General features: G+C 70.3%; 1 protein-coding gene across 2 annotated transcripts in view; it reads left to right on the top strand.

Annotated features, from left to right (window-relative positions):
- Positions 1–10,883, top strand: part of MEGF6 (multiple EGF like domains 6) — a 71,219-nt gene extending 60,336 nt beyond the window's left edge. For both annotated transcript variants that reach the window (XM_036347971.1, XM_036347972.1), the window contains 19 exons: positions 1,856–1,981; positions 2,430–2,561; positions 2,767–2,895; positions 3,017–3,148; positions 4,006–4,134; positions 4,245–4,373; positions 4,646–4,774; positions 5,110–5,238; positions 5,554–5,682; positions 6,036–6,164; positions 6,523–6,651; positions 7,194–7,322; positions 8,235–8,363; positions 8,469–8,597; positions 8,862–8,990; positions 9,075–9,203; positions 9,678–9,806; positions 10,450–10,497; positions 10,678–10,883. In XM_036347971.1, coding sequence (XP_036203864.1) covers positions 1,856–1,981; positions 2,430–2,561; positions 2,767–2,895; positions 3,017–3,148; positions 4,006–4,134; positions 4,245–4,373; positions 4,646–4,774; positions 5,110–5,238; positions 5,554–5,682; positions 6,036–6,164; positions 6,523–6,651; positions 7,194–7,322; positions 8,235–8,363; positions 8,469–8,597; positions 8,862–8,990; positions 9,075–9,203; positions 9,678–9,806; positions 10,450–10,497; positions 10,678–10,742 — 2,309 coding nt within the window. In that variant the 3' untranslated portion in view covers positions 10,743–10,883. The remainder of the gene's footprint in view (positions 1–1,855; positions 1,982–2,429; positions 2,562–2,766; positions 2,896–3,016; positions 3,149–4,005; positions 4,135–4,244; positions 4,374–4,645; positions 4,775–5,109; positions 5,239–5,553; positions 5,683–6,035; positions 6,165–6,522; positions 6,652–7,193; positions 7,323–8,234; positions 8,364–8,468; positions 8,598–8,861; positions 8,991–9,074; positions 9,204–9,677; positions 9,807–10,449; positions 10,498–10,677) is intronic.
- The last annotated feature ends 2,039 nt before the right edge of the window (positions 10,884–12,922 follow it).

The raw sequence follows: 12,922 nt of genomic DNA, 5'->3' as shown, positions 1-12,922 counted from the left end.
CCCATGGAGGCCGAGGCCTGGGGCCGTGTCAGTGGCACAGGGCGGTGGGCGAGGCGGGAGGCTGGACCCTTACAGGCCGTGCAGGTGATGGCAGGGCCCTCAGGGCGCGTGTCGGGGCTGCTGCTGCCGAGGTGACAGCGCCGGCAGGGTGCCCTCCCTGGGCACACGCCCTCAGTGTCCATGGCCCCAGGTGGGCAGGAGCAGGAGCTGGGGGTCCTTGGTGTGAGTGGTGTGACCGTGGCCCGGGGCAGCCGGCTTGAGCTCCCCCAGCCACAGGCCCGTCCCCTCAGTCAGAGCCGCTCCCCAGCTTCCGTCTCTGGGGAAAGAGGAGGGGCCAGGGGTCGGCGTCCCCTCTGCACCCAGACCTAGTCCCTCCCTTGTGGGGGTCCCAGGACGCCACTGGTGACCCTGCCAAGGGCTATGGGTCCCAGTGGTACAGCAGGGCATGTGGGACCCCAGCAGGACCCCTTTCCAGCCCGACCACGTCTCGGAAGAGCTCAGGTCTGGGCCGCATGCGTCTACGTCCATCTGTGGAAGCGCCACAGGAACCCGCGAGCCTGATTCCTCTCCACCCCACCCCCACTCACACCGAGCACACACGCACACTCACACACAAGCATGCACATACACGCACATGAGCACACACAGCACACACACAAGCACACGCGCACGCACATGAGCATGTACACGCACACACACGCACACACACACATATGTGCAGCTCACGCCCCGCCGCCCCCGGCGCTGTCTGCGGGGACTGGGAGGGCCCCCAGCCCTTCCCGCTGGCTGTCTTTTTCTTTCTTTCCCTTTTTTCGTCAAAAGCCTTCGGTGCCCCAAGGATGAGCCACAGGAAATGACACACATACTTTTACAGACACGATGCCCCTCCCCACTGCTGTGAGGTCTGGAAAGTATTACGGAGCCAAACCCGTGTCTGCCCCCAATTAGTGGAGAGGAGATCCCGGGGCCGGGCGGGGCCACGCCAGCTGCTCCGTGGGCCTCCCTGCCTGTGGCCTGCAGCATACCTGTGTGTGCATGTGTGCATGTGTGTGTGTGCGTGTATGCACACGTGTGCGCTCGCCAACTGTGCCTGTGCTCATGGTGGGGTGGGAGAGGGTCCCCAGGGGCTGGGTCTTTGTGACAAGGTTCCCTGGGGGGTGTCCTCCGTCCCAGAGTCCCCATCGGGGCCCTGGAAGGCCCCAGGCCTGGGACCCACCCTGTCCCAGCTCAGGCTCGTCCTAGCTGTCAGCCCAAGTGGGGCGTTGTGCTCAGTGGTCTGGTTCCTGGGTGCGGGTGCGGGTGCGGGTGCGGGTGTGGGGTGTGGCCTTCCCAGGCCTGGAGGACATCCTCCCGCCTCAGGGGCAGCTCCCACCAGCCCGGGCAGGTGTGGGTGCACAGGGCTCTGCAAACGCCCTCACGGGTGGGGTGGGGATTAAGGTGCCCAGGCTCTTCCCTGAGGCCCTCCTGCAGCCGAGCCCCGGGGCCACTGCTGCCCAGCACCCTCTCCCCCCCAGGCGGGAGGGACTCTGCGGGTGGCCCGGGGCCCAGGGATCCAGGTGGCTGGAGGCAGGGCAGAGCCAGCCGGTCACCTGCTCCTGGTCCCTCGCCAGGGTTCTGGGTGCCCAGCCTAACCCTCTGGCAGCACCCCCCCAGGCCCTGCCAACTGGGCCCTCCCGGAGGCACACCCCTCCCTTGTGCTCCAGGTCCCTGTCCCCTGCCCACTCCTGTGACCACCGGGGGACCCCGCTGTGCCCAGCAGCCCCGCTGGGCCAGGGGGCAGGTGCCAAGGGTGGGGGCCCGAGGGGAGACGGGCAGATCCATGTGGGGGTGGCTGAGGCCCTTCCTCCCCCCACAGACTGCCTGGCGGGGACATTCGGCGTGAACTGCTCAGGATCCTGCTCGTGCGGGGGGGCCCCCTGTGATGGGGTCACGGGGCAGTGCCTGTGCCCCCCCGGGCGGACGGGGGATGACTGTGGGGCAGGTGAGTGGCAGGCACGCCTGTGCCCCCTCGTTTCCCTGGGCTGGACCACTGGGGGAGGGGGCCGCCCCAGGCCGTGTTCGCAGACCCCAGCCCTGGGCTGTGCTCGGGAGCCCTGACCCCAGGCCCGGCCACAGAGGCTCTGGGAGCCCACACTGGGCCACCCTGCGGCCTGGGGGCCGGGTCTGTGCTGCCCTGACGGCTGCGCCAGCAGAGGGGCCCCAGAGCCCCGCCCTCCCCGAGGGGCTGTGGGCCGCCCTCCAGGCCGCTACTCCCTGGGGGTCTCCTGGCCCGGACGGGCCCCCTGGGGCGGGGCTCCTCTTGGGTGACAGCACCCCGTAGTCTGCACCCTGCAGCCAGGGAGGGGCCGGGAGTCCCCCTCCTGTGCACGTTGGGGGTGTGGTGCTGAGCCGGGGAGACTGACGCACCATGGTGGGGGCACGGGGGCTAGACTGTCCCGAGGGCCGCTGGGGGCTCGGCTGCCAGGAGATCTGCCCGGCGTGTGAGCACGGCGCTGCCTGCGAGCCCGACACCGGAGCCTGCCGGTGCCGCCCCGGCTACACGGGCAGCCGCTGCCAGGATGGTGAGTGCCCCCGCGGACCTCAGCCCCCCCGGAGACCCGCGGCTCCCCTCCCTCCTCCTCCCCCTCCCTCAGCGGCTCCCCACACTCCCCCTCCCCCCCTGCGGCTTCCCACACTCCCCCTCCCCCTCCCCCCCTGCGGCTCCCCTCTCTCCCCCTTCCCCCTCCCCCCCTGCGGCTTCCCACACTCCCCCTCCCCCTCCCTCAGCGTGCCCCGCAGGCTGGTTTGGGCCCGGCTGCCACATGAAGTGCTCTTGTGCCAACGACGGACACTGCCACCCGGCGACGGGACATTGCAGCTGTGCCCCTGGGTGGACCGGCCTCAGCTGCCAGAGAGGTAGGCGGCCGCTGTCTGGCATCCCTCCCCAGGAGAGGCCTCCACAGGCCCAGCAGCCCCCCTCCCGCCGTGGTGCCCGCGGGCACTGCTGGGCCCGGCTGGTGACGGGGCTCTGTTGCAGCCTGTGACAGCGGGCACTGGGGCCCCGACTGCAGCCACACCTGCAACTGCAGTGCCGGCCGCGGGAGCTGCGACGCCGTCAGCGGCCTGTGTGTGTGCGAGGCCGGCTACAGGGGCCCGCGATGCGAGCAGCGTGAGTCCTGCCCGCCCCTCATGCACACAGACACGTCCCACACACGTACACACACCCACACATATGCACCCATGCACACACACGTACACACCTGCACACATGCACCCCACATGTACATGCCCCACACAATGTATACATACCCACATGTGCACCCCATGCACACACACATACATGTCACACACATGTATACACACCCACACACATGTTCCCCCATGCACAGACACACATGTACACACCCCACATAATGTATACATACCCGCATGTGCACAAGCATGCACCAGCATGCACAGACACATGCACACATGTGCATGCATGCACGCCATGTAACAGATGCACACATGCAAGTGTTGGGGAACCTGGCCCTGCCCTCTTGTCCCCAGAAGAGCAGGGGTTCTGCTCCCCTGAACTCACCAGCTCCCCTGCCAGCCCGAGCCCCCGCCTCCCACCTCCAGGGCCCAGCAGCAGGCTCACCTGGGGCAGCAGGGAGCTGAGGCGCCTGCCAGCCCAGGGGCGCCTGGAGGGGGGCGTGTGGCTGCTAAGAATGGCGCCTGCCCCTGGGGCTGAGGTGGTGGCTGTGAGCGGGGCCTGGGCAGGTCTTCCTACAAGTAGCCCCAAAGGCCTCGTCTGGGGCTCAGGTCCTGCCTGGGCAGGGAGGGGCATGGGGTGAGCCCGGTGCCCTGGGCCAGGAAGGGCAGGGGCATGGGGTGAGCTCGGTGCCCTGGGGCAGGGAGGGGCTTCTCCGTTAGCCAGCCCCAAACCCTTGTCCTGGGGCCGCTGGGATGGCAGAGGCCCAGGCAGGATGGGGTGGGGGGGCTCACTGTCACCCAGCTGATGGCGGGTGGGGCTCTGTCTCCCAGGGTGTCCCCAGGGCCACTTCGGGCCGGGCTGTGGGCGGCGCTGCCAGTGTGAGCACGGGGGCGCTTGTGACCACGTCAGTGGGGCCTGCACCTGCCCCGCGGGCTGGAGGGGGACCTTCTGTGAGCGAGGTGAGCGGGGCGGGGCCGGGGCCGGGCGGCCAGGCGTGTGGACGGGCCTGGTGACCTGGCCGGCTTCCCATCACGGCACCCCCCCTCCACTCTCCCTCCCCCTCCTGCAGCCTGCCCGGCCGGCTTCTTCGGACTGGACTGCCGTCGCGCCTGTGACTGCGCGGCCGGGGTGCCCTGTGACGCTGTGAACGGCTCCTGCCTCTGCCCCGCTGGCCGCCAGGGCCCCCGCTGCGCCCAGAGTGCGTGAGGCCTGCCAGCCTGGGTGGTATAGGGGGCGGGGGGCGGTCACGGTGCCAGACCCGCTCCCGGGGCCTGGCCTGGCTGTCCGGAGCTGCCAAGTGGCCACCCCGGCACACCGCCTGCCCAGGAAGACCATCATGGGGGCCCCTGTTTGTGGTTCCCCTGAGTGATGCCCAGGCCAGAGAGGGGTACGGCGGCCACTGCGGCCCCGGGGCCCAGCTGCTCCTCTCAGGGTCTGTCTGCCCAGGCCCCTGACTGCCCTCTCCTGCAGCCTGCCCAGCCCTCACCTACGGGCACAACTGCAGCCAGGCCTGCTCCTGCTTCAACGGGGCTTCCTGTGACCCAGTGCATGGGCAGTGCCGCTGTGGCCCTGGCTGGACGGGTCCCAGCTGCCTGCAGGGTAAGTCTGGGGTCCGGGTTGTGCTCCCTGCTCCTGGGTGGGTGCCAGGCTCACCTGAGGGCAGCAGCGGTGGCTGGGGCCCTGGCACCCGGGGGAACGAGGGGAGGAAGGAGGCGCTCAGGACCCAGGGCCACACCCTGCAGTGCTGAGCCACCACAGCTGGGTGGTGAGCAGGGGGGAGGGGAGGGCAGGCAGCGGGCCGGGGGCAGGTTGAACTAGGAACAGTGGTGGGCGGGGGCAGAGACCTCCCTGTGGCAGCTCGGCCGGGCCTTCTGGGGGGAGGGGGCCGCCCTGAGGCCTGCCTGTGGGTGCTGCACGCGCTGCCCTCTCCCCAGCCTGCCCCGCGGGCCTGTTCGGCGAGAACTGCCAGCACGCCTGCCTCTGCCGCAACGGGGGCACCTGCCACCCTGTCTCGGGCAACTGCACCTGCGCGGAGGGCTGGGCCGGCCCGGCCTGCGAGCAGGGTGAGCCCCGGTGGGCAGAGGAGGGACGAGGGGCCCTGGGCTCTGCGGGAGCTGGGCTGGCACCCCAACGGGCCCCTGTGCAGCCCCGCCCTCTGTGGCCAAAGCTTCCTGCTGGGGGGGCGGGGGGGCAGCACCTGGCGTGTGGCCTGGGCCTGCAGCGTGACCAGCTCACCTGTCCTTCCTGGGGGCGGGATCTGAGGCTCCGGGTGCAGAGCCATGGGGGGTGAGGGGTGGGGGGTAGGGGTGGGGACAAGGGGCAGCCCAGGGTCATAGCCCGGCCCCAGGAGGCGGGCCCTCACCTGTGCCCGCCCACAGAGTGCCTCCCCGGGCGTTTTGGAGCCGGGTGCCAGCGCAGCTGCGGATGCCTCCACGGCGGCCTCTGTGACCTGGACACGGGCGGCTGCCTCTGCCCCGCGGGCTGGACGGGGGACACGTGTCAGAGCCGTAAGTGGGCTGGGCTGGGCCGGTGCAGGGCGGCCCTCAGCCGGGCAGTCAGCCGTCCCGTCGGGCGGGTCTGTGTCCGAGCTGCCGTCCCCTGGGGCCCAGCCCTCCGCTGTCATCCCGCAGCCTGTGCCCGGGGCACGTTCGGGCCTCGCTTTGGGCAGCGCTGTGCCTGCCGGCAGGGCGCCACCTGCCACCACGTCACCGGGGCCTGCCTCTGCCCCCCGGGATGGAGGGGCCCGTGCTGTGACAGTGGGGAGCCCCCAGCCCTGCCAGCACCAGGGTGGCCTATCACCCATGAGCCCTCCAGGCTGGCGCTGGCCCTGGGCTCCCCACCCAGCCCGTGCCTCCCGCAGCCTGCCCGCCCGGATGGTTCGGAGAGGCCTGTGCCCTGCGCTGCCAGTGCCCGCCGGATGCCGCCTGCCACCACGTCACCGGGGAGTGCCGCTGCCCCCCGGGCACCGCTGGGCCGGGCTGTGAGCAGAGTAGGTGACCGAGCGGGTCCCTCCTGAAGCTCAGGCCACATGTCCCCCTGAGCCCGGCCCCCAAATCTCCTGCCAAGAGGGGCCACGGGGTGATGGGAGGATGTCTGCTCCCCAGCCTGCCCGCCCGGCACCTTCGGGGAGAACTGTGGGCTCAAGTGCCAGTGTCCCGGCGAGAACCAGACCTGCCACCCGGCCTCCGGGGCCTGCGTGTGCGCCTCGGGCCTCCACGGGCCCGGCTGCGGGCTCGGCTGGGACCGAGCTGGGCCGGGGCTGGCAGGGGTGGAGGGCGGGGACGCGGGGGGCTCTGCTGTGGGAGGCCCAGCCCCTCATCCCTGGCAGCCGCCTCCCACCCCTGCAGGGTGCCCCCCCGGGCGCTTTGGGTCCGGCTGTGAGCACCTGTGTGGATGTCTCAACGGCGGCTCCTGCGACGCGGCCACGGGCACCTGCCGCTGCCCCCTGGGCTTCCTGGGGCCCGACTGCAGCCTCAGTGAGTGGCAGGGGGAAGGCGGGGGCTCCTCCTGCACTTCGGTGGGCGGGGCCCCCCAGTTTATAGGGATGACAGCGCCCTGCCCACCTGCCTCCCTGGCCCTCCCCTCAGCCCCAGGCTGGGGGAGCTGGGGAGTCCCTGCAGGCTGCGTGCTGTGTGCACCACCCCCGTCATGCCCACCAGGGTGGCGCACAGAGCCCAGCGGGCATCCTGCCGAGAACAGGGCCTTCCCCTCAGGCACGCGGGGACTCTCCACCCAGCTGGGGTCCGTCTGGGGTGCCGTCTGGGATCTGTCTGGGGTGCCGGCTGGGCTTGGAGGGGGGGCAGTGAGTCACTGTCGCTGCAGAGCGGGCTGGGCCCCAGCAGCACCTTCGGGGCTGGGAGGTGCCCGAGCCGGATGGGGGCGCAGAGGAGCACGGAGCAGGCAGTCTCCCCTCTGTCTGGGCCGCATGTGGATGGAGACTCCGCCCTGCACCCCCCCACCCCCCCCGTCCCCACACGGCGGAGAGAGGGGGTCGGCCACCTCCCCCTTCCTCCCGCAGCCTGTCCACCAGGCCGATTTGGCGCTGGCTGCGCCCACGTCTGCAGCTGTGGGCCGGGGGCGACCTGCGACCCTGCGACCGGCACCTGCACCTGCCCCCCAGGGAGGACCGGCGCCCACTGTGAGCTCGGTGGGTGCCCTCGCCTGCTGCCGGGGCGCCCAGGGTCACTGCGCAGCCACGGGCGGAGCGGGAGCCCCTGGCGCGTTCAGGCCTGTGGCCTCTGTAGAACCCCGCCTCCCGCCCAGTGCCCCACGGGTCAGTGGGCCGCCCAACACCACCCGAGGCCTTCCCTTGACCGTGGCCCGGCTCGGGCCATCAGGTTACCGGTCCACGCCCTGTGTCCCGTGGGGGCCGAACAGGGTCCCTCTAGTCCCGCAGCAGGCGGGCCAGGTGGCTGTTGAGTTGAGGATGGAGCAGCCTCCGGCCGACGCCCCCTGGGAGTGGGGTCCTCTGGTGCTTTCTGCAGGCCCAGGGGCTGGGCCCCGGGAGAGGGAGGCGTGGAGCACAGGCCGTGGGGGAGAAATGGGGTGGCCCTGGGGACAGTCGTGGGGCTCACACCCCCGATGGCATGCAGGTCCCACAGCCATGCCCAGAGCCCCTGGCAGGCCCCAGCCCTGCCACCCTCTGGTCCTCAGAAGGGCTGGTGCCGCCCCCCCGCCCCCCCCTCTCCCCCCCGGTTCTCAGCCGGTGGCAGCAGAAGGCCAGCAGCCCCAGACCTGGCTCAGCTGGGCCTTGTCCTCACCCCCAGAGAAGCAGGGCAGCCGCGGACCGATCAGATGAGGAGCAGAGTGCCGCCACCTCCCGGAGGCTCCCTGACCCTACGCCCCTTCCCCTGAGTGACCTCAGCTCTGGGTCAGGCCTGAAAGGGTGGACGGAGGGGCAGGACACGACTGGGGTCCCTCCCCGACACGTGTGCCCGGCGCAGGCTGGGCCCGAGGGGTCCTGGGAAATGGTTGAGTGGATGTCGGGCCTGGTGGGGACGGGTCTCCAGCGTGTCCAGCCTGGGCTGGAGCTCCAATGGCGTCCGGCCTCTGTCTCTAGAGTGTCCCCAGCACCGGTTTGGCGCGAGCTGTGAGCACCGGTGCGCCTGCCAGCACGGCGGCCTGTGCCACCCCGCCAACGGCAGCTGCTCCTGCGGCCTGGGCTGGACGGGCTCGCACTGCGAGCTGGGTGAGTGCCCGGCGGCCGGGCGGCGGGTCCGGCGTGGGCTGAGGGTCGGCTCCCGGGTCCCCTGAGTCGGGCCAGTGCCTGAGGCCAACCTGCTGCTCTCCGCAGCCTGCCCCGCGGGGCGCTACGGCGCCGCCTGCAGCCTGGAGTGCTCCTGCCTCAACAACGGCACCTGCGAGCCCACCATGGGCGCCTGCCACTGCGGCCCCGGCTTCTACGGCCAGGCCTGTGAGCACCGTGAGTGCTGGGGGCCCTGGCCCGGCACCCCGCTTCCCGCCTGTGCGGGGGTCTGGGCTCACCTGGGCTCGGGGGGCCTAGGAGACTGGGCCTAACCCCAGGCTACTGGGGTCATATCGGAGCCTGTGAACTCCCCCCTGAGCCCCCCGTGTGTGGGGGGGAAGCCAGGCCTCGATGGGCAGCAGGGGGAGCCCAGACCCCTGAACCCAGTCCTTTGCTCACTCGGGTAAACTGAGGCAGGAACTCTCACCCGGTCTCCCTCAGCCTGTCCCCCTGGCTTCCATGGGCGTGGCTGCCAGGGGGTGTGCAGGTGCCAGCATGGAGCGCCCTGCCACCCTGTCAGCGGCCAGTGTCTGTGTCCCGCTGGCTTCCACGGCCAGTCCTGCGAGAAGGGTGAGCGCCCCCCTACCGCGCCCCTGCCCGCCCAGTCGGGTGTGGGACGGGAGGAGAGCTGAGTCACTGCCCTGCCCCCGCCAGGGTGTGAGCTGGGCTCCTTTGGAGAGGCCTGCGGTCAGCGGTGCGGCTGTGAGGGTGGGGCCGCCTGCGACCCTGTCACCGGCCACTGCCTGTGCCCCCCCGGCCGCACGGGGGCCACCTGTGACCTCGGTGAGTCTGCAGTCCCACCGGTGGGGCACAGGTGTGGGTTCCTGGACCAGGACCTTGGTCCGGCCCTGCCTGTGTCGTGCCGGTGGGCTCGGGGGGTACCCTCTGCTCCCAGCTCCCGCAGGGTCCACTGTCAGGGCCACACCCTGTCCTCAGGCCACCTACAGGTTTCCGGGTGACCTCTGCCCGGGGAGGTGGGAGGAGACCCTGGCCTGCCCCCACGGCCGGGATAGGAAGGGCGCCCTGTTTGTGGTCTTGCTGTGGGTGCATTGTGACTGCCAGGCCCCCCCTGCCAGCCCTGGACAGGGAAGGACCTGGCGCTGTGGGTCCGGACACGGGCTGGTACCCGGTGCTTTCCCACGGGAGAGCCCACGGGGCCAGGAAACAGCAGAGGGTTTGCCCTCAGGACCCCACCCAGAGGGGGCCGGGCCGGGGCGGCAGGTGGCTCCCGGCTCAGCGCTCCGCCTCCCCCTGCAGACTGCAGAGCCGGCTTCTTCGGGCCGGGCTGTGCCCTGCGCTGTGACTGCGGGGGTGGGGCCGGCTGCGACCCTGTCAGCGGCCAGTGTCACTGTGTGGACGGCTACACCGGGCCCACGTGCCGCCAGGGTGAGTCCGGCGGCCCTGTGCCCCAGCCCCGCCCTGGCCCAGGCCCGCCCCTCCCCATGCAGTGCTGACGGTCCTGGTGGTCTGGGGTTCCCATGGCTTCCGATGGGCAAAGTGTAACCTTGCAGCCCTGGACCTAGGAGCAGGGCTTGGCATGCTGGCAGCCCCAAGCAGCCCCAGATGTGGGCAAGGGCGGGCTCCTACCACGTGGTGCCAGGCCTGGGGTGTGGCGCCAACCTTGCCAGTCTGGTGCTCAGAACATAATGTTGGCTGTGGCGGCACCTGGTGGTCAGACGTGGTACTGCACCAGAGGGCCAGGGAGCCTTGACATTTGAGGTGGGGGGTGGGGGGTGCTGCCTGCCTGAGGCCCCTTGGGAAGATGGACTGGCAGGGCCTCGGGGGCCCCTGCTTTGGATGGGACCTGGCTAGTTCTGGGGTGAAATTTCCCTCCCCCCATCCAGCCTGAAGTCCCGTCGCCCAACCCTCCATGCTACCTGGACAGGGCCGGGCCGGGAACACTCATTGGGGGTGAGGAGGGGGAGAGGCCCCGCTGTTTGCCTAGGGGGGGCTCTGCAGGCCTGGGTTTCCCTCACCAGTGCCCACCCAGGGGTGGGGCACTAACATGAGGGTGTCTGTCTGCCTTCAGGTGGGCCCCCCCAGCTCCCTGGGATCCCGTCCCCAGCCCCAGGCCCAGGTAAGGGGCTGGTGGCGTTTGCTGCGTCGCTGGTGCCTCAGCAGAGGGAGGGTGTGGGCACGGGTGGGACTGAACCTCAGAGAACAGCCTGGTGGCGGCGGGGAGGAGAGGCTGAGTGGGCGAGCAGGGGGAGCACGACGTCCCCGCCGGGCACTGACCCCCTTGCTCCTGTCCCTGCAGCGTCCTCACAGGCCGCCCCGCACAGACCAGCGCCCGGGCTCCGCCGCGGGGCAGAGGAGCGCTAGCGCAGCCGCGTGCCGCCTCCCGGTGCGGCCGACAGCACCCAGGGCCTGGAGAGCTCTCGGAGGGAGCTGTGGCCAGGACTGCGCCCGAGCCCTTCTTGCTTCCGCGGGCTGTGGACACGGCAGCCTCTGCAGGGACCTGCACAGGCCTGGCCTGCAGGCGGCTCCACTGGGCAGCTCTGGAGCAAGCGGACTGGCCTGGCTGAGGAGGCCCCGCCCGCCCCTGGGGGGGACGGCAGGAGGGGCCGCTGCAGGTGCAGGCGGGCGCGGGCCTGCCCTCCAAGCAGGCTCTCTGGTGCTACGCCCGGGACTGCGCAGCGCGGCCGTGGCCTGGGAGGTCGCGGCGTATTTATATGATGGTATTTATGGGCCGTGGGCGTGCCCGCTGCAGCCTGGGTGCTGGAGGGCGCCTGGATCCTGCTGCCCCCGGAGGCCAGGACTCAGAACTGCGGGGTTGGGGGGCCCCCCCGGCCGTGGGCTCTGGCACCTTGTGAAACCCAGGAAGCTAAGAAAGGAGCGCGCTTCCCAAGGCCTGTGTGTGTGCTGCTCTGTGCGGGCGCCGGGGGCGCGGGCACGATCGGCCTCCGACAGGAGCCTCCCCTGACCAGGGAGGCCCCCGGGGACCTGGCCCACTCGGCCCCTGCTCCACCCTAGCGATGGGGTGCCCACAAGGAAAGCTGGGGTTGACCCTGGTTCCCAGGGGCTGCCAGAGGAGCCCACAGCCCAGGCACCTGAGACCCAGGGTGGTGCGGGGGCAGCATGGGGCCCACCTATCCCTACTCCTGCCCTCCTAGCCTCAGGCCAGAGACAGCGGTGAGGAGCGATCATTGCGGGGCGGGGTGCCGCAGAGAGGGTTGGACCCAGATTGTCCCACCAGACACGGCTGAGCTGCAGCCCTGCCCCCTCCCCTCCCACAGCCCCACCCCTGAGGGCACAGGGCTCACGGGGCAGAGTACGGAGGTAGGTTCTGGGAAGCCCTGCCCCTTAACAGACAAGCAGTGAACAGCGGAGAGCGAGGAAGCCCAGTTAATGAGCCTGTCCTGGGACTCAAGTAAACACGTGACTTGATTACCCGGGAGGAGAGGGGCGACGGAGGCAGTTAAAGGGGAACCACCAGGGAGACTGAGTCAGGGCGGCAGCACAGACACAGCCAGCGGGGGCTTCCCAGCCAGGAAGGTTCCCAGCACGCAGCCGGCAGGCAGAGAGAGAGAGAACAGAAGTGGATAAGGAAGGGTTGCTGTCCATCTAATCTCTATATATAAAAGCCTAAGCAACCCGTTGACTGGTCGCTATGACGCGCACTGACCACCAGGGGGCAGACGCCCAATGCAGGAGCTGCCCCCTGGTGGTCAGTGCGCTCCCACAGCCAACCTCCCGCGGCTCTGATGGACCCTGATTGTCGGCCAGGCCGAGGGACCCCACCCCCACGAGTCCGTGCACCGGGCCTCTAGTTGAGAAAGAGAGAAAACCACTGTGGAAGTGCAGTGGACAAGTTCTCAGGCCAAAACGCAGACGGCCTCCCCCCGCGCCCCAAACACCAGCAAGATGGACACGACCCAACGCGCGTGGGGCACCGGCGCCGGGGAACATGCTGAATGCCCGGAAAAGGGCCGGCACCCGAGGGGCTTCAGACGCAGCAACAGACACTCCAAGCAGAGAGACGCAGATACTGTGTTCAGTGTTGGAGGAGGAAATCTGAAACTTGAATTTGACGTCCTGTAAACCACCTCCCGCAGCACGGCCCACCGGCCCACGCTGCTCTGGGCGGCCGCCTGAGGGAGTCTGTGCCGCAGGGTGCCTGGAGGAAGGCGGGTGTGTGTGGACGTGCGTGTGTGCACGTGTGTGTGTGTGCACGTGAGTGCATGGGCCATGGGCCAGTCGCACTCTCCAAACAACCTAGTGAGAGAATCAGCAACTGAGACTCGGATGTCCCGCCCGAGAGGGGCGTGTGCCCCCTCCCCCGCCCCCCCCCCCAGGAGGAGGAGGCGTAAACCCGGGTGGGGACAGGTTGGAAGGAGGCGAAGGGTGTTTACCGTCCACACCACCTGGGAGGCGGGAAAGAGGGAAATACGCAGAAGAATGACCCAGAGCAGGTCCCGGGCGCGGCGAGCGCCATGCACAGCGATTCCCCGGGCGCGGCGAGCGCCACGCACAGCGATTCCCCGGGCGCGGCGAGCGCCACG

Source organism: Myotis myotis, unplaced genomic scaffold, assembly GCF_014108235.1.
Source record: "Myotis myotis isolate mMyoMyo1 unplaced genomic scaffold, mMyoMyo1.p scaffold_m19_p_2, whole genome shotgun sequence".
In the NCBI taxonomy this organism is placed as follows: domain Eukaryota; kingdom Metazoa; phylum Chordata; class Mammalia; order Chiroptera; family Vespertilionidae; genus Myotis; species Myotis myotis.
Note: the sequence above shows the minus strand (reverse complement) of the source record. Positions and strands in the feature narration are given on the sequence as shown.